Here is a 24,779-nt window from a genome sequence, read left to right on the forward strand (position 1 = left end):
GGAACTCCAGGCTAGTGTTTATAGAAAGACCACACATACGGACCAGATACTCAATTACACTCGCAACCACCCCAACGCCCACAAACAGAGCTGCATCGGGACACTATTTAAATGAGCCACAACACCTTGTAGCAACCTGGAACTATGCAAAATAGAACAGGAGCACTTACATGGAGTCTTCAAAAGGAACGGATACCCGAAAAGTACAATCCGCTATTACCTTCGAGACAGACCACCACGGAAAGGCACAACACAGCCAGACTCACTAATCACCCTACCGTACATCAAGGACATTTCAGAGATGACCACAAGACTACTCATACTCCTAGGTATCAGAGTAGCCCACAAAGCAACAACCACCCTGACAGCTACTGACAAACGTAAAGGATCCCATACCCAAAACCATCGATAATCGCACAAGCGAAACAGAGAAACGCCAGGGAATTTCTGGAGGCCTGGTATTCCAATTGGAAGTCCAATAAACACATTGAATTAGACCCTGTGTAGAAACCACTAAGAAACAGAACCGGAAGTAATGCCACCCACCCCAGCAAACCGAGGCATAGAAATAACAAGCGGGAAAGAACACCAACACTTCAGTGGAGGAGCGCTGATGGTGTTAGCAGGGTAACGAAATGTCTGTAACCGAACCCAACTGCTCAGCAAGCATGGCTACAACCGCAATTTCGATTTTGTTTCAGACATTGTGGAACCCTTGGAAGACCTATATGCATCTCTTATGGTTATCCACTGCACCCTATAGAAAACCTAATGAACCTGAGTGGACCCTATAGAGACACTGTAGGTCCTGGATATACTCTATAAACCCCAGATTCACAGGCTCTTTAGAGTGTACAGCCTATAGGTACACTATAGACCCTGTGTCCATCCTACTGAGAATTATAGAACTAATATAAACCTTTTAGAAGACAGATTGTTTATAAATCCCTTATACACCCTATGGAGACCCTCTATAATCTGTTTATATCCTATAGAGACCTTTCCTATAGAGGCACCATAGACCTGATAGCAATCCTATTGAGAAGCCATAGAGAATCTACAGACACATATAGATGTCAGAGACCCCATAGAAACCTCATACTATCCATACATACACCTGTTTGACCCAGTGTAGATCCTACAGAGACCCTATAGGTGCCTCAGAGCATTATAGAGAGATTGATAGGAAAGGGATATCTATGGACACTGTGTGAACTATTTTATTGCTGTGATGTTATCTCTAGTCTTCCTGACTTTGGTGAAAATCAATCACTATTTACTGATGAAGATTCCTTTTCCAGTTTTTCTTTGTTCCAGGTGTTCTCATCTCTCTCTGAGCGCTTTCAGGACAACATGAGCTCGAAGCCTGAGGACGTGTTCTCCCTGACCAAAGAGGATGAAGCAAGCGGGGTGACTGGCAGGTGAAGTCACATGAAGCGTTTGCTAGCAGGACATCCCAGCTCACAGTCCCCACTCGGTTAGAAACCCAGGTCCCTTTAAGAAATAGTTTGGGGAGTGGTTTGAGCAGGTGACGCTCTCTACCTGTTCAATTGAAAAGTTGGATTCTTCCATGTTCTAAGATTGTGTTAGAACATGGCTGACGAGGGTGATTAAAATATCTAAGCAGCAGGAAGTAAAATTGGTAAAATCTCACTGCTGCCAACATTGTATAATGTCATTTCTGTTTGGGTGAAGTCTTGATAGAAAAGGGGAGGAAATGAGAACTGTGTTCTTCTCCAGTGGAGGACTGTGTATGTCAGAGCCCTCCTGCATTCCACTAGGGGACCTGGGATGGAAGGTGTTTCACACAGCTGCCCCCATCCGGTTCATTGTTTTACTAAGCTCTAGAGCTGTCAATTTGGTGGGTGACACCGTGGCACAGTGGTTATTACTGCTGCCTCAGTGCCAGGGACCCAGGTTCAATTCCATCCTCGGGTGACTGTGCAAACTCCACACAGGCATTCTCCCTATGGCTGTGTGGGTTTCCTCCCAGAGTCCAAAGATATGCAGGTTAGGTTGGATTGGCCATGCTAAATTGCCCCATAGAGTCCAAGGATGTACAGGTTAGGTGGGTTAGCCTTGGAAATGTGGGGTTGCAGGGATCGAGTAGTGGGGGGTAAGTGTGGGTAAGATGCTCTTCGGAGGGTCAGTATGGACTCGGTGGGCCGAATGGCCTGCTTCCATACTGTAGATGGTCTATGCTTCAATAACTTTATGGACACAGTCTACAAAGCTTGTGTGAGATTGCCCACCCTCTTTGTTCATTTTTCTTTTTTCTAAAAAAAAGCTTTTGCTACGGTTAAAGGGAAACTGGTGGACATACTGTACTTTGATTTCCAGAAATTGTTTGATAAAATGCGATATCAAAGGTTGCTGTGGCGGGGGTAGCATATTGGCATGGATTTATTGACTGGCAGAAAACAGTAGGCATAAATGGATCATTCTCCATTTGGCAAGATATAATGTTTGGTGTCTCACAGAGATCAGTGCTGGGGTCTTAATTTTTTAAACAATTTGTATCAATAACTTGGATCAAGGAACAAGAAGCTACAGTTGCTAAATGTATTGATATTGAAGGAGATGCAGTGCGTGCACATGTTCTTTCTATCTACAAAGGACATCACATTGTGTGTCAATATATTTAGTTTGTAATACACGCCAGTGCACCACATCGTAAGCCAGACTGGCGATCCTTATCACTGTCCTTGTTTCAACTCAACAATAGGAGACAGCCATTCCCTGATGCATTGGTCAAAGCATTGTTCTCAGAAATCAGACTAAGCTGCCTGATTTAAATTTAAAGAAAGTTTGGCTGTTAACAATCAGTCATTATTTTTTAACTGGTGTGATCTCCATGGCAATGCCTCTACCTATCAGGGACTCTTTGCCAATCAATCACCATTCTCATCTCAAACAGTATAAATATTGGATTCTCCTTTATTGGTATTCTGCAAATTCAAGATGAATACGAGATTTGACAAATTTCAACAATATCAAAAAAGTGTTGATTAACAAAGATACAGTGAAGCCAGGAAGTTTGAACTAAACAGAGAACAGTCCTGATAACATGAACCAGGAGTAGTTGAGAGACTTGGGCATGAATCGATTTTAAATAATTTGTGATTTTTGATTTGGTAAGAAATACTTGCTTACTACCTAAACGTATTGAAGAGGGAGTTGAAGTATATTCTGTATCATTTGAGAAAGTTGCTATAAGCTTCAATGGCCTAGAGAGTTATGAACAAAGTGTTCAGGTTCCAGCTGAATAGTCCAAGGTTATAATATGATTAAGACTCTTGTGTTTAATACACTTCAGTTAGTTCCAAAAGCTTGCAGACAAAAGTTTAGAAATCGGAGGAAGAGACGGAATCAGACTTCTTTTTTTGGAATTTTTTTAAACAACCAGGAATTGAATTTGATTTATGGAACAGAGCTACACAGCTTGAGCAAGATTTTGAAAATTTAAGAGAGGCCCTGTTAGTGGCAAACCTTAAAAACAGTGTTCCCTTTCTTCCACCTAGAAGTCTGTAAGGCTTCTGAGATAAGAGGGGTTGCCATTTCGGCTGATGGTTACAATCTGTCCCAAAAACAGCTGGCAGTAAATGTTTGCCATTAGAAAAACTGGGAATATAAGACCAGTGATAGTGAACAGTAAGCACTTTGAGAGGAAGAGCTGAGATGAAGTGACAGATGCTTCTTACAGTTGTTTAAAAACAATATGGGAGACTTACCTTGTTTAAGGGAACCAACGTGCAACTTCTGCCATTAGACAAATCAATAAGACAAAAGGTCAACAGACAGAAAAATTACAGATGGAGTTCAATCTGGATAAATGTGAGGTAATGCATTTTGATACAACAAACAGGGGTAGGACTAGTACAATTAATGCTCGGGCCTTGGATAGTGTTGTAGAACAGAGACACCTAGGGGTACAGGTACATAGTTCTTTGAAGTTTGTGTCACATATGGACAGGGTGGTTAAAAAGGTGCTTAGCATGCTTGTCTTCATTGCTCAGTCCTTTTTGAGTATAGGAGTTGGGACGTCATGTTCGGTTGAACAGGACATTGGTGAGGCCTCTTCTGGAATACTGTGTTTAGTTCTGGTCGCTCAGTTGTAGGAAGAACATGATCAAGCTGGAGAGGGTTCAGAAGAGATTTACCAGGGTTGCTGGGTATGGAAGATTTGAGTTATAAAGAAAAGCTGGAGCTTTTTTCACTGGAGTGTAGTAGGTTGAGAGGTGACCTTATAGAAGTTTATAACATAGATAGGGTTAATAGTAGTTGTTTATCTAGGATGGGGGATGTCAAGAGTAGGGGGCACACTTTTTTTTAAGCTGAGAAGAGAAATTTAAAAAGACATGAGGGGCAGAGTTTTTCCACAGAGGGATGGTTCATGTGTGGAATGAATGTCCTAATGAAGTGGTGGATGTGGGCACAATTACAACGTTTAAAAGACATTTGGATAAGTTTATGAATAGAAAAGGTTTGGAGAGATATGGGCCAAACGCAGGCACGTGGGACTAGCTTAATTTGGGATTATGTTTGGCATGGACTGATTAGACTGAAGGGCCTTTTTGTGTGCTGTGTGACTCTAATTAGAAGCTAAACCGGTAGCCTGGTGTGGTTTTTCCAGAAAATGCTGTACCAGGGAGTGAAATCTGTGACAAACCAATACTATTGTGATGCAGTGATGCCAACAGTCTAGGTTTAATTCCTGTGGTCACATGAAGGGTTCATTTAAGGTCACATGCCTTCTTAACCTCACTCCTTACCTGAGGCATGATGACCCTTGTGTTAAACTCCCCACCAGTTGTCATCTCTCTAATGAGAGAGCAGCCTGTGTTCTCTGACAATGGCAAGTTCTGCTCTAACTCACTCCAACGTATTTACGGTGTGTAGCAATTGGAATGTAAAGTATTATGGTAATTTTATACATGGGGGTTTTGGAGACCAACGGACATCATTATTCTTAGAGGAAGTAGGTGGTGGTATCATGGTAATGTCACTGAACTAACAGTCAAGAGCCCCATGCTAATAATCATGAAATATGGATTTGAATCCCATCATGTTGACACTTATTTTTAATTCTAGGTTTTAATTTAAAACCAGATTAATGGTGACCATATAAGCATTGCTGATTATTGTAAAATCCTGTTTGGTTCACTAATGCCCATGAGGCAAATGAATCTACCGCCCTTGCGTAGTCCAATTGCATGATTCCAGGCACACAACAATATAGTTGATTCTTAACCGCCCTCTGAAATGGCCTTGGGAGCTAATTCAATTAGGATTGACGACTGGCGTTGCGAGTAACACCCAGCCCGTGGAAGAATAAGCAAAGGCTCAGGGTCAGCTGTCAGTGTGGCATTTGCATGTTCTCCTATTGGCTGTGTGGGTTTCCTCCCACAGTCCAAAAATGTACAGGTTAGGTGGATCGGCCATGCTAAATTGCCCTGTCATGTCCAGGGATGTGCAGGCTAGGTGGGTTAGCCACGAGAAATGCAGGGTTACAAGAATACAGTCAGGTGTGGGTCAGCGTGGACTCAATGGGTCAAATGGCCTGTTTCTGCACTGTAGGGATTCTGTGATTCTGTGAGCAGTGAACAAGCGTAGGTCACTTGCCCCCCCAAGCCTGCTTAGCCATTCACAGAATTACAAAAGCAGAAAGAAACCATTCAGTCCATCGTGCCTGCACCGGCTCTTCAAATGACCATCATTACCTAGTGCCATCTTCAGCATATCCCTGCATGCAATTTTTATCCAAATAGTCATCCACTGTCCTAGAGTCATAGACTCATACAGCACAGAAACAGACCCTTCGGTCCCAATCAGTCCATGCTGACCATAATCCCAAACTAAATTAGTCCCACCTGCCTGCTTCTGGTCCACATTCCTCGAAACCATGTAACTGTCCAATGTCTTTTCAACATTGTGACTGTACCCACATCCACCACTTCCTCAGGAACTTCGTTCCACACATGAGCCACTCTGCTTAAAAAATAATAACATTGCCCCTCACGCCTTTTTTAAAATCTTTCTCCTCACCTTAAAAATATGTTCCCCTAGTTTTGAACTCCCCCACTCTAGGGAAAAGACACCTGCCATTCATCTTATCTATACCCCTCATGAATTTAGAAACTTCCACAATGTCAGCTGTAAACCTCCTATACTCTGAAAAAAAGTTCTGGCCTCTCCCCATAATTCAAACCCTCCATTCCTGGTAAATCTCTTCTGAATCCTCTCCAGCTTAATCATATCCTCTTGAGTTTCTCAGTTGAACCTGCTTCCGCCACGTTTCGAGGCACCTTTTGTTCTTAAGCAGGGACAGTTTCTCCGTGTCTCCTCTGTCCAGCCCTGCCATGATTTTGATAACCTGTAACAGATGTCCTCCTCTCAGCCGCCTTCTCTCCAAGGAGAACAATCATGACTTCTTCAATCTATCCCCACCATTGAAATTTCTCACCCCTAGGACTGTTCTTGTAAACCACTTCTGTACTTTTCCCAATGTGCTCACATCTCACTTATAATGTGATGGTCAACACTGTATACAGCTGTACTGTGTATACACTGTAGACTGAGGACTGTAGCTGAGGTCTAACAAGTGTCTTGCATTCAATAAGATCAACACTGCTGATTCTAACCTCAACTCCACATTACTGCCTATGCCCTTGGTCATCAAGAATCCATCCACCTCTGCCTTGGAAATATATCCACTGCCTTGTGAGGAAGGGAATTCCAAAGACACTCAATCCTCTTGGGGGAGAAAAAGTTGCCTTATCTGTATTTTTAATCGGCGCTCCTTTACTTTTAAGCTCTAGCTCTAGAGGTCTAGAACTAGACCTGTAATTCTAGATTCTCCCATGAAGAAACATCCTTTACACATCCACCTGGTCAAGTCCCCTCAGGGTCATGTATGTTTCCATTAAGTCACCTGTGACTCCTCGAAACTCCAGAGGATACAGGCCCAGCCTGTCTGGTCTTTCCTCATAAAGCAATCTGCTCATCCCAGGTCTGAGTTCAGTAAAGATTCCAATGTATTAACATTCTTCTGTAAGTACGGTACTGCGCACAGCACTCCGGATGCAGTCTCACCGACACCCTGTATAACTGAAGCATAACCTCTTCACTCTTGCATTCAGTTCCCCTCCCATAAACCATCACATCCTATTAGCTTTCCTGATTACTTGCTGTACCTGCAGACTGACCTTCTGTGATTCATGCAGCAGGACACGCAGATCCTTCTGCATCTCAGAGCTTTGCAACCTCTCACCATTCGTATAATATGCTGTGTTTTTGTTTTTTCTGCCAAGATGGACAATTTCGCACTTTCCCACATTGTGATCCATTTGCTAGATCTTTGCCCACACACTGAACCCTTTATCCTTTTGTCATAGAAAACAAGAGTAGGCCATTCAGCCCTTTGAGCTTTCTCCTGCATTCAGTGGGATGGTGGTTGATCATCCAACTCAGTCCCCTGTCCCTCCCACTTTCTCCTTTTTGATGCCCTTAGGGCTAAGGACTATATCTGACTCCTACTTGAAAACAATTTAATGTTTTGACCTCAACCGCTTTTTGTGTGGCAGATAATCCCATAGGCTCACCACTCTCTGCATGAAGACATTTATCCTCCTCTTAGTTCTAAATGGTTTACCCCATATCCTTAGACTGTGACCCCCACCCCAGTTCTGGAATTTTTGTTACTGGGAGCATGCTTCCTGCGTATACTTGGTCTGGTTCTGTTGAAACTTTACAGGTTTCTGAGATCTCTCCTCATTCTTCTAAGCTCCAGCGAATATATTCCCAATCGATCTATTCTGTCTTCATATGTCAGTCCTGCCGTCCCAGGATCTTTGTTGTACTCCCTCTGTAGACAAAGCTCTGTCTTGTACCTGACACGTTTTCCTATGTATCTTTGCATCATCAGCTAATTTAACTACCATCAGACCCTTCATCCAGGTCATTTGTATAAATTGTAAAGCATTGAGACTTCAGTGCCAAGTCCTGTCGTAAAGTTTTATACAGCACAGAAACAGACCCTTTGGTCCAATGAGACCATACTGACCACAATCCCAAACTAAATTAGTCCCACCTGCCTATACTTTGCTCATATCCCTCCAAATATTTCTTATTCATGTATTTATCTAAATATCTTTTCAATATTTTAACTATACCTTCATCCACCACTTCTTCCAGAAGTTCTTTTAACACATTCTGTTTTTTTTTTTTAAAAGTACCCCTTGTGACTTTTTAAAATCTTTCTCCTCTCACCTTAAAAACATCCCCCGTAGTCTTGAACTCCCCCATCCTAGGGAAAATATACCTGCCAGTCCCATTATCTATGCCCCTCATGATTTTGTAAACCTCTATAAGGACACCCCTGAGCCTCCTACGCTCCAGTGAGAAAAGTCCCAGCCTGTCCAAACTTTCTGTATAACTCAAACCCTCCATATCCAGCAACATCCTGGTAGATCTTTTCTGAACCCTCACCAGCTTAATAATATCCTTCCTATGACAGGAAGGCCAGAACTGGACATAATGCTCCAGAAGAGCCTCACCAATGTTCTGTACAACCTCAACATGATGTCCCAACTCCTATACTCAAAGGACTGAGCAATGAAGACAAGTGTGCTAAATGCCTTCTTAACCACCCTGTCTACATATGATGCAAATTTCAAAGAATTATGTACTTGAACCTTCGAGGTATCTCTGATTCCTGTTAGCCAGTCAATACAGCTTTTAATTTCTACAGTAATCTTTTAATGTCGCTTTCTTTATCAAATGTCTTCTGGAAAACTAAGTACCATACATCCATTGGTTCCCCTTTATCTACAGCACAATTTACTTCTTCAAAGAACTCAGCTAAGTTAGCGAACATAATTTCCACATTGTATTTGGTCACACTCCAGCTACATGCTCCTGAGCTTTGGTCCAGGAAAGGGATGCTGAGAGACCAGAGGACCCCTTCCAGTATTGTGGACCTGGCCAAAACTACCAGGACCATGAAGTGTGGCTGGGAAATCCCGACTGTCTGCCTCTAAACCATGGGCACTCTGTGCCTGGGTGTCGTTGAGGAAGGAGCACACTGCGTCCCCCAGTAGCCCCAAACCCTTTGGAGATAGGTGGGCACCACAGGGGCTGGGGTGCATTATCTCCACTTCCCACCCTCCTCCCTCAGACACCGTTATCCCATCCCTGTGGGGTAGTGTATCCTGCTCACTGGGTGATTCATTAATTAGGCAGTGGATACGTTTCGAAAGAAAAGACCTTGTGTTCCTCCGCACCACCCCCCACCAACCACCACCAACCAACCACCACCACCCTGGCTACTGGTCAACGAGAGGCTCCACATGGGAAAAGTGGAAACTGTTTGTGCTAAACTGCAGATTTACAATGAAACCCTTGTAGATTTTTTTCGTGTCTTCAGTACCGATCCCATCACTAGGAATGGTACCCAGGCTGTAACCACCCTCTCCCTCTCCCTCCTCTCATCCTCAGGATGTACATTCCAAAGATCATCTCCCAGGGCCCAGCTAAGGAGTGGATCGAGAGGCGCAGGCTCACCATCCGACCCTGGGCCTCCTTCATCGACCAGAAGCGATTCTCCCGGCCGAAGAACTTTGGCGAGCTGTGCAAGCGCCTGGTGAAGAATGTGGAGCACTTCCAGAGCAACTACGTGTTTGTGTTCCTGGGCCTCATCGTGTACTGTGTGTAAGTGAGAGGGAGAGGCAATGTGAGAAGGTGTTAGGGAGGAATGGCGAAGTGAAAGACGGAGGGTGTTCCTCACTCTGGCATGGGGTGGGGAGAGTTCGCGATGTACCTGGTGTGATGGAGTAGCTGCCTGTCCCCACCCCAGTACTGCCACACCCTCACGAGTACCTGCCATGGTTTACTGCCTGGTTGATTGGCCAGATTCCAAGGCAGAACTGCTTCATAGGGCACTAAGGGACACTCTGAACCATTACAGGGTGTGGGATGTGGGGGTATCACCCTCTTACCACTTCCTTGTACCAGACACTGGGAAACGGTATACACTGTCGCCATTTCCCCCCTGACTTGGGCCACTGGGGCTGTCTCATCACAAATGTAACCTGTTACAGAGTCTGTCAATTGGTTTCATTGCTCCTGTGTGTGTATGTGTCCCTCTCTCTTCTCCCCACCTCTCTCGCGCAATCACCCTCATTGTCTCACTTATATTCATTCCCACACTCCCCCTCTCTGTATATCTCTCCCTAAATCTCTCTTAAACACACTCGCTCACATTCTCTTTCTTGCTGTCTCGCACGCGCTCTGTCTTTTCATGCACACTCTTGCTCTCTCAAGTGCTCCCACTCTCTCCCACATTCCCTCCCTCCCGCACGTACCCTCTCGCATTCTCCTGCTCACCGTCTGTCTCTCTTGTTCACGCTGTTTCCGTCTCTCTTTCTCACTGTGAATCTCTCACACAATTTCACTCTGTCCCCTTCTCCCTTTCCCTCTCTCTCCCTCTCTCTCGCTTTCTCTCACACTCTCTCTCTCTTTCTCTTCCCCCTTCCAGGATCACCTCTCCAATGCTGCTGATCGCCCTGGTGGTGTTTTTCGGAGCTTGTTACATCGTTCACCTGCGAGCCTCCCAGTCCCGCCTTGTCCTGTTCGGTAAGTGATCTGAAACCACTGGTGATTGGTGCTTCTGGATCAGCTCACGGATGGTGAGCTCCATTAACACCCTCCCCTGTCCGCTTCTGTCATATTCCCAAACACAGAGTAAACCAATTTGAGGGGAAACCGTGGAGAATACCAAACAGACGGAAAGAGCTTCTCCAAATCATAGTCATACAGCAGAGAAACAGGCCTTTCAGCCCACCATGTCTATGCTGACCCACAAACACCAAACTATACTCATCCCATTTCCCTGCACCACTATGCCCTGGCATTTTAAGTATTCATCCAGATGCAGCTTAAATGTTGAGTATCTGCCTGCACCACACTCTCAGGCAGCATGGTCTTTCAGATCTCCTATAAACCACCTCACCTTAAACTAATGCCCCCGTCTGCTGTGGGGACAAGATTCTCACAATCTACTCTGTCTCATGATTTTGTGTAGCTCAATCAGATTCCCCATTCAGCCTGTTCTGCTGCAGGGAAACCAAATCCAGCCTATCTGTCCTGTGCTCATAACTAAGACTTTCCACCCCAGGCAACATCCTGGTGAATCTCCTTTGCATCCTCTCCAGTGCCATCATGTCCTTCTGATTGTGCAGTTCTGGTCACCACACTTACTATCTCACCTGGGGCCTAAGCAGTGTTTTATAAAAGTTACAACAAGACTTCCCTGTTGCTATACTCTACCCCTTGGCTAATGGAGGCAAGCGTCCCGTATGCCTCTTTCCCCACCCTGCCTACCTGTGCTGACACCTTCAGGGATCTATGGACTTGTACTCCAGGGTCTGTTTTGAAGTAACTTCAGAGGCCAGTATCCCATCACTTAGTCACCCTTAACTTACGCATGCACAGTACATGACACTGATATAACTAGCTCAGAGCTGGCTCCTAGAGTAAGCGAAACCTCTGAGATTCTTGTTTATATCTGTCAGCCAGGGGTCCCTGATTGGATTAGCTTCACAGCCCCAGTCAGAGAACTCATGCTATGAGGTCTACCTGGCTGATCATCATCTTCCAAACATTGCACCTTTATTATTCAATGTTCATGTCATCTGTATATTAGCTAATTATATCTTCTATGTTCACAACCAAGTCATGATGTGGCGGTGTTGGGGGTGGACTTGGGTGGACAAGGTCAGAAGTCACACAACACCAGGTTATAGACCAACCAACTTATTTGAAAACAACAGTTTTCAGAGCCTCGCGCCTTCTTCAAATGTTAGCTTGTATTTTTAAATAAACTTGTTGGACTATAACTTGGTGTTGTGTGATTTCTGACCACATTCAAATCATTAATGTACATAACAAGCACCACGTTTGCCTTTATTGGTCAGTGCATTGAGTATAGGAGTTGAGAGGTCATGTTGTGGCTGTACAGGGCGTTGGTTAGGCCACCTTTGAAATACTGGCTCAATTCTGGCCTTCTTGCTATAGGAAAGATGTTATTAAACTTGAAAGGATTCGGAAAAGATTTACAAGGGTGTCACTGGGACTGGAGGGTTTGAGCCATAGGGAGAGGCCGAACAGACTGGGGCTGTTTTCCCTGGAGTATCAGAGGCTGAGGGGTGACCCTATAGAGGTTTATAAAATCATGAGGGGCATGGATAGGGTAGATACCCAAGGTCATTAAGGAGACAGTGCTGGGCAAGCTAATGGGGCTAAAGGTAGACAAGTCTCCTGGCCCTGATGAAATGCATCCCAGGATACTAAAAGAGGTGACGGGGGAAATAGCAAATGCACTAGTAATTATTTACCAAAATTCACTGGACTCTGGGGTGGTTCCCGCAGATTGGAAAACAGCCAATGTGACGCCACTGTTTAAAAAAGGAAGTAGACAAAAAGCAGGTAACCATAGGCCAGTTAGCTTAACTTCGGTAGTGGGGAAAATGCTTGAATCTATCATTTAAGGAAGAAATAGCAAAACATCTGAATATAAATTGTCCCATTGGGAACACCCAGCATGGATTCATGAAGGGTAGGTCATGTTTAACTAATTTGGTGGAATTCTTTGAGGACATTACTGGCATGGTGGACAATGGGGAATCTGTGGATGTGGTGTATCTGGATTTCCAGAAGGCATTTGACAAAGCACAAGAACAAAGAACAAAGAACAAAGAAAATTACAGCATGGGAACAGGCCCTTTGGACCTCCAAGCCTGCACCAACATGCTGCCCATCACAACTAAAACCCCCTAACCTTCCGGGAACCGTATCCCTTTATTCCCATCCTATTCATGTATTTCTCAAGACACCCTTTAAAAGTCACCTTCGTATCTGCTTCCACTACCTCCCCCAGCAGTGCATTCCAGGCACCCACCATCCTCTGTGTTTTCTAAAAAAAAACACTTGCCTCATACATCACCTTTAAACCTTGCCCCTTGCACCTTAAACCTATGCCCCCTAGGAACTGACTCTTCAACACTGGGGAAAAAACTTCTGGCTGTCCACTCTGGCCATGCCTTTCATAATCTTGTAGACCTCCATCAGGTCACTCCTCAACCTCCGTTGTTCCAGTAAGAACAACCCAAGTTTCTGCAGCCTCTCCACATAGCTAATGCCCTCCATACCAGGCAACATCCTGGTGAATCTTTTCTGTACCCTCTCCAAAGCCACCACATCCTTCTGGTAGTGTGGCGACCAGAATTGAACACAATATTCCAAATGCAGCCTAACTAAGGTTCTATAAAGCTGTAATATTACCTACCAATTTTTAAACTCATTGTCCCGGCTGATGAAGGCAAGCATGCCATATGTCTTGTTGACTATCTTTTCCACCTGCGTTGCCACCTTTAGTGACCTGTATACCTGTACACCCAGATCTCTCTGCCTATCAGTACTCTTCAGGGTTCTGTCATTTACTGTATATTTTCCATCTGGATTAGACCTTCCAAAATTCATTACCTCACATTTTTCTGGATTAAACTCCATCTGTCATCTCTCTTCCCAAGTCACCACCCGATCTATATCCTTTGGTCCTCATCGCTAGTTACATTTTACTCCAAATCATTTATACATATTACAAATAGCAAAGGTCCCAACACCCAGCCCTGAGGAATGCCACTAGTCACATTCCTCCATTCAGAAATGCACCCTTCCACTGCTACCCAAGGTGCCACACCAAAGGCTGCTACATAAGATAAAGTTGCACGGTATTACAGGTAATATATTGGCATGGATAGAGGATTGGTTGACTAGTAGAAAGCAAAGAGTAGGGGTAAATGGGTGTTTTTCTGGTTGGCGGTCAGTGGCTCGTGATGTGCCTCAGGGATCAGTGTGGGACTGCAATTGTTTACAATTTACATAGATGATCTGGAGTTGGGGACTAAATGTGGTGTGTCAAAATTTGCAGATGACACTAAGATGAGTGGTAGAGCAAAGTGTGCAGAAGACACTGAAAGTCTGCAGAGGGATATAGATAGTCTAAGTGAGTGAGCAAAGGTCTGGCAGATGGAGTACAATGTTAAGTGTGAGGTCATCCATTTTGGTAGGAATAACTGGAAAATGGACTATGTTTTAAATGGTAAAAAATTGCAGCACGCTGCTGTGCAGAGGAACTTGGTTGTCCTTGTGCATGAATCGCTAAAAGTAGGATTGCAGGTGCAGCAGGTAATTAAAAAGGCAAATGGAATTTTGTCTGCCATTGCTAGAGGGATGGAGTTTAAAAACAGGGAGGCTATGCTGCAGCTGTATAGGGTCCTGGTGTGGCCACACCTGGAGTACTGTGTGCAGTTTTGGTCTCCTTACTTGAGAAGGGATATACTAGCACTGGAAGGGGTGCAGAGGAGATTCACTCGGTTGATTCCAGAGTTGAGAGGGTTGGATTATGAGGAGAGACTGAGTAGACTGGGATTATACTCATTGGAATTCAGAAGAATGAGGGGAGATCTTATAGAAACATATAAGATTATGAAGAGAATAGATAAGGCGGAGGCAGGGAGGTTGTTTCCACTAGCAGGTGAAACTAGGACTAGAGGGCATCGCCTCAAAATAAAGGGAAGCAGATGTACGACTGAGGTCAGGAGGAACTTCTTCACCCAAAGGGTTGTGAATCTGTGGAATTTCCTGCCCAGTGAAGCAGTTGAAGCTACCTCACTGAATATTTTTAAGGCAAGGCTAGATAAATTTTTGAACAATAAAGGAATTAATGGTTATGGTGTGCAGGCAGATAAGTGGAGCTGAGTGTCAAAAAGATCAGCCATGATCTTATTAAATGGCGGGGCAGGCTCCTGCCTATTCCTGCTCCTAGTTCTTATGTTCTTATGTCTTTTTTTTTCCCCCAGGGTAGGAAAGTCCAAAACCAGAAAGGTTTTAAGGTGAGAGTGGAAAAATTTAGGAGACGTAAGGGACAGCTTTTTCACACAGGAGGGTGGTGTGTGTATGGAATGAGCTGCCAGAGGAAAGGTGGAGGCTGGTACAATTGCAACATTTTGAAAGGCATCCGGCTGCGCCCATGAATAGGAAGGGTTTAGAGGGATTTGGGCCAAATGGGACAAGATTAATTTAGGATATCTGGTCAGCGTGGATGAATTGAACCGAAGAGTCTGTTTCCATGCTGTACAGCTCTATGACTCTAATCACAGGAAGCAACCCTTTACTTCCTATTTGCAAGCCAATTTTGGATTCCGTTTGCCAAGTTTGGAACAATGAAAGATATGGATGAATGTGAGCATTGGTCCTGGCAGAGGGTGTGACAGTGAAATTAATAGTGGGACACATAGGAACACGTAGGCTTTGTACAAGCATAGTCTGTCTTCATGGTACAAAACACTCCGTGCATCCCAACTATGAGAATTAAACTGTGGGGGAAAGAGGAGGGAAGGAACTTAGCCCAATTCAACAAAAGACTGTCATGTTCCCCAAACCTGACCCTCTGCGTCCTAAAGGAAGACACTGTTGGGATAGTAGACTCATTGGCTGTCATTTTCCACAATTCTTTGGGTTTGGGAACAGTCACAGTTCCCTGGAAAACTACAACTGTCCCTCCTATGTTCAAGGAAGGGCAAGACAAAAAAACAGGAAATTATCAGCCAGTTAGCCTGTCAGCCGTCATTGGGAAACTGCCAGATCCCATTCCAAAGCACGCTAGACCAGGATATGTAGGAAAATCAAATATGACTGCACACATCAGATCTAAGCTCTGTATTCCTGCCACATCCAGTCGTGTTTGGTGGTGGACAATTAAACAACTCACTGGAGGAGGAGGTTCCACAAATATTCCCATCCTCAATGATGGAAGAGGCCGACACGTTATTTGAATTGATAAGACTGAAGCTATTGTAAAAGTCATCAGCCAGAACTGCCAAGTGGATGATCCATCTCAACCTCCTCCAGTGGCCCCTGGCTTTACAGATACCAGGCTTCAGCCAATTCGATTCACTCTGTGATATCAAGAAAGGGTTGGAGACACTGGATATTGCAAGGTCTATGGGCCCTGACAATATTCTGGCAATAGTCCTGAAGACTTGTGCTCCAGAACTTGCCACTCGCCTAGCCAAGCTGTTCCAGTACAGTTACAACACTGGTATCTACCCAACAATGTGGGAAATTAACCCTGGTGTTTGTATGTTGTGCAGGTCGGGAGTTGAGTCCTGCTCATCAGTACGGTCTGTCTGGAGCAATCTCCTTCCCCTTCTTCTGGTTGGCTGGTGCTGGATCAGCTGTGTTCTGGGTCCTGGGTGAGTAACTGCAGGTTTCAGGGAGAGGATTGTCCTTGGAAACCTGTACACCATTGAGTTCAGACCATGCTGCTATCTCGGACTCCCCTCTCTCGCCATGTCCTATATCTCATTCTCTCTCCCTCCCTCCCTCCCTCACGTGCGCTCGCTGGTGTTTCCTCCTGCCCCTCATTTGACATCTTGTTTCAACTTTCCCAGCCCCTGCCACTGGTTATTTCCCTCCCTCCGCCTAGATGTGAACCTTACTACTTCTCTCTCTCTGTCCCCCACCCTCCTCCAGGTGCCACCCTGGTGTTCATTGGTAGTCACGCTGGTTTCCACGAGTTGGAGTCGGGAGACGGTGATGAGCTTCAGATGGAGTCAGTGTAAGCAGGGGCAGCTGGCTCAGACTTCGGGAGAATGGTCATAGCTGCAGCACTTTATACAGAGGGAGACGTTGGGCAGTCTATCGAGAATTCACCAAGGCTGCTCACTGAATTAAACTCAGTCGCTTTGGAGTTTTTCTAATGGGCAGTCTGTGTGTTTCAGTCTGAACTTGAATAGCTCAGGAGGTGCACATCTCACGCTAACCTTTCAGCCAGTCAAACTCATAATAATGTCTTCTCCTTGGATGTTATATACACACTTAGATTGTCAAGCTGCTTTTGGACTTTCCATTATTTACTGATTTGTGTTGTGAGTGATATTTGTAGGTGCCGGGACTTCTGTATGTAAATGGGCTGTGGGTGGTAACAGCTGGCTTGGGTCCTGCGGTTGTCAGTGGATATTATTTTCTGAAGCGACCCTTTGCCTGTTCTGTGTAGTTCTAAAGACCTAACAGATGAAGAGGCCAATCTTAGCACCCTCAGCCTGTCTCACTGCCGAGCCTTGTCCCTACTCACTCACTGCCTGTTGTGTTTGTCACCTTCCCTGTCACACAGCCTGTTTCCTTGCCTTCTCCGATCCTCACGTTCCACATCCCACTCCTCCCGTTCACATTCTGCTCTCTCTCACACTCCTCTGTCTCCCACCCTCAAAGGAAAGAGAAATGCGCAGAAGTGGACAAGGAGTTGCTCCAGAAAATAATATCAACTGACATTTCCACCAACAGTTGCAATGTTGCAATCCATGGCCTGTATACCACTCCACCTCGGTCTTTTATCCGTGTAGAGTCTCACAGCACAGCAAACAGCCATTGGGCCTCTGCTGACCTACCTAGACTAGCCCCACTTTCCCGCACTATGCCCATAGCCTTCAATGTTATAACATTTCAAGTGCTCGTCCAAGTGCTTTTTAAAAGTTGGGAAGGTTTCCTGTCCCGACTACCCTCCCAGGCAGTGTATTCTGACCCATGCCGTTCTCTGGGTGAAACAATCCTCAAATCACCCTGTAAATCTCCTGCCTTTTACTTTAAAATGATGGCCCCCTTCTTATTGAACCTTCAACTAAGGGGATCAGCTGCTTCCTAACCCCCCTGTCCATGCCCCTCATAATCTTACATGCTTCTATCAGGTCACTCCTCAACCTTCTCTGCTCCAAAGCAAACAACTTGAGCTTATCCAGCCTGTCTTCATCGCTGAAATTCTCGGGCCCCGGCAACACTCTGGTGAATCTCCTTGCAACCCCTCCAGTACAATCACATCCTTACTATAGTGTGGAGACTGGAACTGCGCACAGTAGTCCAGCTGTGGCCTCACCAAAGTCATAGATTCAAATAGCATGGAAACAGATCCTTTGGTCCAACCGGTCCATGCTAATCATAATCCAAAATGAAACTAGTCCCACCTGCCTGCGCCTGGCCCATATCCCTCCAAACATTTCCTATCCATGTACTTATCGAAATGACTTTTAAACATTGTAACTGTACCTGCATCCACCACTTCCTCTGGAAGTTTATTCCACACATGATAAAAGTGTGTGTTTTTTTAAAAAAAAAATCTCCCCTCGTGTCTTTTTAAAATGTTTCCCCCCTCACCTTCAACCTGTGCCCCCTAGTTTTGGACTCCCCTACGCTGGGGGAAAAGACCTTGCCTATTCTCCCTATCCACGTCTCGTGATTTTATAAATCTCTATAAGGTCACTCCCTGGCCTCCTATGCTCCAGAGAAAATAGCCCCAACCACTCCAGCTTCTCCTTTATAACTCAAATCCTCCATTCCCGGCAACAGCCTGGTAAATCTCTTCTGAACCCTCTCCATCTCAATAATCACTTCATATAACAGGGCAACCAGAACTGGACACAAGTCCTATACAGCTCCACCATAAGCTCCCTGCTCTTATAAGCTGTGCCTCAAAACACATGAGTCCTGTATTACTTGGTATAACTACTGTCAATGTTAACAGAGTCTCCCATGTCAGGAGGAAGGTTCAGAGGGGAAACTAGGTCAATGCTCCACCAAACACCTGGTAAGGAGCAGGGAGGAAGTCTAATAGACAGAGGGTCAAGAGTTGGGCTCTTAAGTTACACAGCAGGATCCCGAGAGTAACAGTCTCTGACTCAGCCTGAACCACCTGCAGATTGACGTTGGAGCAGGTTGAAGAATGATGGAGCTTAAGGGGGGAGGGGAGGGCGTTCCCTTTCGTGGAGTGGGAACTGTGGGACAGTGCGATGGGACACGGGATATCAGGAGGTGGCAGAGATAAAATGACAAGAAATGCAAGCTGCTGAAATGGCAACAGGACAGGACGAGAGGAAGTAGAAAGTTACAGCCAGGGCAGACGTGTAGGGCCAGGCAATAAATAGATTTGTGGTACAGAAGTCTTCAGAAAGTAGCTAGTTAAAAACGGAGGGGAAGTCCTGTTGAAAACAGTTAAAACGTTTGCATGTAATAAAACAGAGAACCGGAAATAAGCATCCGGTGGTAGGAATCAGACGTAAATGGAGGCTGTTCAGCCTTTGCATCATTCTAGATCATCAAGGATGTACCAGAATGTCACATTCCCAGACTACTCCCTCTTCATTATTAACAATCTATCAATCTCTGACAGTTTACAGCTGAGCCTGCCCTCTGGGGTCAAGAATTCCAAAGATTCCCCACCCTCCGAGAGAACATATTCCCTCCTCATTTCAGTCCGAAATGATGAGCCTTTTACTCTAGGGTTGGCCCAAACAGTTGAGGGAGACCTCCTTTCAGTGTCTGTTCTGCCTTTAAGAATTTTGGAAGATGCAGTGAGGTTGCTTGCAACCTGTTTGGCAACTTCATAAGCCTCCTCCTTTTACCTAATGTGATCTTACCTTCCCCACTTATCCACAGCTCTGTCTTCCTATTGAGAGATTTTTTTGCCTTAAAGGAATATGTTTTCAGAAAACGAGCATTAACTCTTTAAGCACTAGCTGCATTCCATGTGCTGTCCCCCAGTGACAAAAACCTGCTCATGCCTTCATAAATGTCACAGAGATGTGCAGCATGGAAACAGGCCCTTTGGCCCAACTTGCCCATGCCTCCCATTTTTCACAATTAATTTAGTCCCATTTTCCTGTGTTTGGTCCATATCCCTCCATACCTACTGCATCCGTGTACCTGTCCAAATGCTATTTAAATGACACAATTATACTCGCTCCCACTCTGGCAGCCTGTTACAGACACCCACCACCCTCTGTGTGGGGAAACATTGCTCCCCTGAACCCTTTTGTGTTTCTCCCCTCTCACCTTAAATATATGCCCTCTAGTTTTGGACTCCCCTACCACAGGGATAAACTTTTGGCTATCTACCTTATCCATGCCTCTCATGATTTTATATACCTCTATAAGGTCACTCCTGAGCCAACTACACTCCAAGGAGAAAAGGTCCCAGCCTATCCAGCCCCCTCCTTATAACTCAAACCTTCCAATCCAGTTAGCATGCCAGTAAATCTTTTCTGCATTCTTTCTAGTTTAATAATATCCTCTCCATAGTAGGGGGACCCAGAACAGCACGCAGTACTCCAAATATGGCCTCACCAATGTCTTGTACAGCTGTGATAAGATGTCCCATCTCCTATACTCAATACTCTGACCGATTTTAAAAACTAACATGCCGAAAGCTGCCTTCACCACCCTGTCTACCTGTGACTCCACTTTCAAGGAGCTGTGAATCTGTATCCCGAGATCTCTTTCTTCTGTAACGATCCACAGGGTCCTATCATTGACTGTAAGTCCTCCCTGGTGTCACCTGCCAAAATGAAACACGTCACATCTGTCTAAATTAAGCGCCATCCGCCATTCCTCAGCCCACTGGCCCAGTCGATCAAGATCTTGCTGGATTGTCATTCTTCAGATTTTAAAATCCTAGTTTCAATTTGAACTACATCTTTTTCAAACTTAATAGAAAATTTCATCATATTATGGTCACTGTTCACTAAACCTTAATTGCATTGTGGATGGACTCTTGTGCAACGGTAGTATCCCTATCTCTGAGTCAACAGTCCTGGGTTCAAGTCCCACCTGCCCCCGAGGTGCATGTTAACATCTCCGACCAGGTTAGTTAGAAAAGTATTTAGTTATAAAATAGGGATGACTGAGCCATGGCTACGGGTGAAATCAGGAGATGGAATTAAACATTGAAGGGTCTAATAGAGTTTGAAAAGAAGAAGTGAATGGGGCGGTGGCATAGCTGTACTTAGTCAAGATGGCAGTAGATTAAAATAGAATAAAAGAAATAAAAAGACTCAAATAGACGGTAACAAGAAAAGAGAGGAAAGGGTTAATTACACTATTGCTGTTGTCTACAGAGCACCTGAAATTGGCAGAGAAGTGGGGCAAGTATGCAGTCAAATTACACAATTGAGTTCTAAAAATAAGGGGAAATACCTGTTTACACTAGTGCAGTATGATATATATCACCCTGGTCGTGACTGGATGGAAGGGGTCGGTAAAGGAGAACCTGGAACAGAGTTCTCGCAATCTGTGCAGTGCTCCTGTCTAACCCAAGATGAATAAAAGACAGAACATTTGCAGTTAGATCTAATGATTGAGAATGAATTAGAGCAGAGAAGTAGAACATCTAGGCAGTAGCAACTTTACAATAATGATTAATTGCATCATCCAAACATTGTTGCCAATGTTAACAGATCGGGGACTTGCTAGTTTTGGAGGGGCTGTAAATGATGGAGTGATTGTCGATTTTTAGATGAGTGAAGATAGGAGAAGGCTTGGGTGGAACGTGTATACCAACATGGACTGATAGCTGGGTCAACTATCCTGTTTGTGATGTGCATCATATACAATCCTATGAGGTGGGAGGGATACGGTTCAGGAGTGATATGGTGGAAATAGCTAAGGAACTAGGGCAGCACGGTGGCTATGTTTTTTTTTTCCCTTTTTATTCATTAACAGGATGAGGGCATCGCTGGCCAGGCAGCATTTATTGCCCATCCCTAATTACCCAGAGGGCAGTTAAGAGTCAACCACATTGCTGTGGGTCTGGAGTCACATGTAGGCCAGACCAAGTCAGGATGGCAGTTTCCTTCCCTAAAGGACGTCAGTGAACCAGATGGGTTTTTCCTGACAATTGACACTGGATTCATGATTGTCGTTAGACTCTTAATTCAAGATATTTTTTGAATTCAAATTCCACCACATACCATGGTGGGATTCGAACCCAGGTCCCCAGAACGTTATCAGGGTCTCTGGGTTAACAGTCCAGTGCCAATACCATTGCCTCCCCACTGCTGTCTGACCGTGCCAGGGACCTGGCTTCGATTCCACCCTCGGGCAACTGTCTGTGTGGAGTTTGCATGTTCTTGCTGTGTCTGCATGGGTTTCCTCTGGGTGCTCCGGTTTCCTCCCACACTCTGAAGATGAGCAGATTAGACTAAATTGGGCAATGCAGGGTTATGGGATAGGGTGAGATGCTCTTTGGAGGGTCAGTGTGGACTCAATGGGCTGAATGGCCTGTTTCCGCACTATAGGGGTTGTATGATTGTAGAAATGTGTAGGGTATGTTCACTAGTGCCCAGCATCTGGAAGCCACTGTCATCTGCCCTGCTGAAGTTACAGGTCATGCACAGTTCCTGCTCCTCCTTTCCCCCCCAACCCCCGGTGGGTGATTTGGGGCACCTCATACCCAGGAACTGCCTGTTCTATCTCTCTGCAGGCCGGGTATCCGATGATGTTTGGTCTCCATCATTCTGGTCAAGTTCCGTGAATCTCAGCTTGGTAGACCCCCCACCGCAACCCTGCCCTCCCCCCACCGAATGTTGGTCTTTCTTAACCCATAGATGTCATTTAATGAACCATTAGATGTGGGAGCGGAAGTAGGCCATTCAACCCATTGAGCTCCAACAATCAATGGGATCACAGCAGATCTGATTATCTGTAACTCTGTTTTCCTGCCTGTTCCCCCTAATTCTTGATTCCCTTACTGATTAGAAGTCTGTCTCAGCTTTGAATATACCCCATGACCCAGCCACCATAGCCCTCTGAGCGAAGAAGTTCCTCCTCACCTTTGCCTTAAATGAGTGACCCCTTATTCTGGGTTGATGTCCTCCGGCCTTAGACTCTTGCAGAAGAGGAAACGACCTCTCCACATCTACCCTGTCAACTCCTCTAAGAATTTTGTTTGTTTCGATAAGGTTACTTGGAATATTGTGTTCAGTTCTGGTTGCTTCATTATGTGGAAGCTTTAGAGAGGGTGTAGAGGAGATTTACCAGGATGCTGCCTGGACTGGAGGACAGGTCTTCTGAGGAAAGGTTGAGGGAACTAGGGCTTTTTTCATTGGAGCGAAGAAGGATGAGGTGTGACTTGATAGAGGTTTACAAGATGTTGAGAGGTGTAGATAGAGTGGATAGCCAGAGACTTTTTCCCAGGTCGGAAATGGCTATTACGGGCATAATTTTAAGGTGATTGGAGGAAGGTATAGGGGAGATATCAGAGGTAGGTTCTTCACACAGAGTGGTGGGCGTGTGGAATGCGCTGCCAGCAGTGGTAGTGGAGTCAGATACTTTAGAGACTTTTAAGCAACTCTTGGATAGGCACGTGGAGGATAGTAAAATGCAGGGTAGATTGATCTTAGTAGGATAATAGGTCGACACAGCATCGTGGGCCGAAGGGCCTGTATTGTGCTGTACTGTTCTATGTTCTATGTAAGGTTGCTCCTCATTCTCCTAAGCTCATGACGAGTACAGGCCCAATCTACCTCGCCTCTCCCCATCAGACAGTCCCTCTTTACCGGTATCGGCCTTGACATTCCCAAGAGTCTGTAAGTGTCCTTTTAATGTAAAAAAGAAAATGTTTATTGAACAAGAAAGAACACCCTATATTAACACTAGACAAACAGGTAGGACAGATTTTAACGCAAACGCCAGCAAAAGGATTCAAACACTCACTCTTCCCAGTGACCGCCTCAGAAACACCTAAACCACAGTGTGGAGTCATTGTTGTCTCCACATCTAGACATCTTGCTCCAACTAGAACATTTCACTGCATCTATTGGATGGATTTCTTCAGATGGTACCTCTTGCTGAAATATCTAAAACTGCAAATTAAACTCTCTGCTCCGTATGCGTGAAATGCTCCGAAAATGAAGTCCCACTCTTCTTCTCACACCGCTATTGTCAATGGCCAATTACTTTTGTACTGTGGTCAAAATAAATTTCTCGAGGCTTCTTAAACAAACTCAAAATAATTATTTTGTTATTTACAAAGACTTTTCTTAAAGCAGGTGGCAAACTCTGGTTAATATCTAAATAATGATCCAGAATTATAATTTGGTAGTGGGGGGGGGTTTCACAGTGGCTCAGTGGTTAGCACTGCTGCTTCGTAGCATCAGGGGCCTGTGTTTGATTACACCCTCGGGTAACTGTCTGTGTGGAGTTTGCACATTCTCCCTGTCTCTGCATAGATTTCCTTCAGGTGCTCTAATGTATTCCCAAAGTGCAAAGATGTGCAGGTTAGGTGGGTTGGCCATGAGAAGTGCAAGGTTGCAGGGATAGATTAGGGATTGGGATGCTGTTCAGAGGGTTGGCGTAAACTCGATGGGCTGAATGGCGTGCTTCTACACTATAGGGATTCTATGATTAATCCCATATATGGGTGCACACACCAAATAAGACAAATCACTGCAGAGATGATGGGTTTCTTAAAAACAAAAGGTCAATGAGAGAAAAACAACACTGGTGAGCCAAAGGTGTGGAAACATTTTCCCCATAACTCTTGATTCCCTTACTGATTAAACATCTCCCTATCTCAACTTTGAATATACTTAGCGACCCAACTTCTTCAGCTCTGTGCGGTAAAGAATTCCAAGGATTGTCAATCCTCTGAGATAAAATGAGATAAGTTCTTACATCCGCTGAATTTCCTGTTGATGAAGCTAATTCTACACCCAGTGGAGGCCGCTGTAGATTAATGATGGATATTCTTGTTCCAATCAACTTGGATTCGAGTTGCAGATAATTGGTCAGTGTTTGGAAATGCGACAATTACCCAATTCAAAACAAAAGCAAATGGGATTTTCAGAGAGAGACTGTAACTTCTCTTTGCTCACTCTGATTGCTGGGTCCACAAA

General features: G+C 44.9%; 1 protein-coding gene across 1 annotated transcript; it reads left to right on the forward strand.

Moving 5' to 3' along the window:
* Positions 1–1,266: 1,266 nt before the first annotated feature.
* Positions 1,267–23,887, forward strand: rabac1 (Rab acceptor 1 (prenylated)). Its single transcript, XM_048620609.1, has 5 exons — positions 1,267–1,421; positions 9,496–9,708; positions 10,535–10,632; positions 16,212–16,313; positions 16,594–23,887. Exons 1-5 carry the CDS (start codon positions 1,354–1,356, stop codon positions 16,680–16,682), a joined length of 570 nt encoding a protein of 189 aa, XP_048476566.1. The 5' UTR covers positions 1,267–1,353; the 3' UTR covers positions 16,683–23,887.
* The last annotated feature ends 892 nt before the right edge of the window (positions 23,888–24,779 follow it).

This window comes from Rhincodon typus, chromosome 47 (assembly GCF_021869965.1).
Source record: "Rhincodon typus isolate 14 chromosome 47, sRhiTyp1.1, whole genome shotgun sequence".
NCBI lineage: Eukaryota > Metazoa > Chordata > Chondrichthyes > Orectolobiformes > Rhincodontidae > Rhincodon > Rhincodon typus.

Coding starts and splice junctions, on each gene's coding strand:
- rabac1 (XM_048620609.1), top strand. CDS start 1,354: ATGAGCTCGAAGCCTGAGGACGTGTTCTCCCTGACCAAAGAGGATGAA. Junction 1,422..9,495: donor GCAAGCGGGGTGACTGGCAG/GTGAAGTCACAT, acceptor TCTCATCCTCAG/GATGTACATTCCAAAGATCA. Junction 16,314..16,593: donor AGCTGTGTTCTGGGTCCTGG/GTGAGTAACTGC, acceptor ACCCTCCTCCAG/GTGCCACCCTGGTGTTCATT.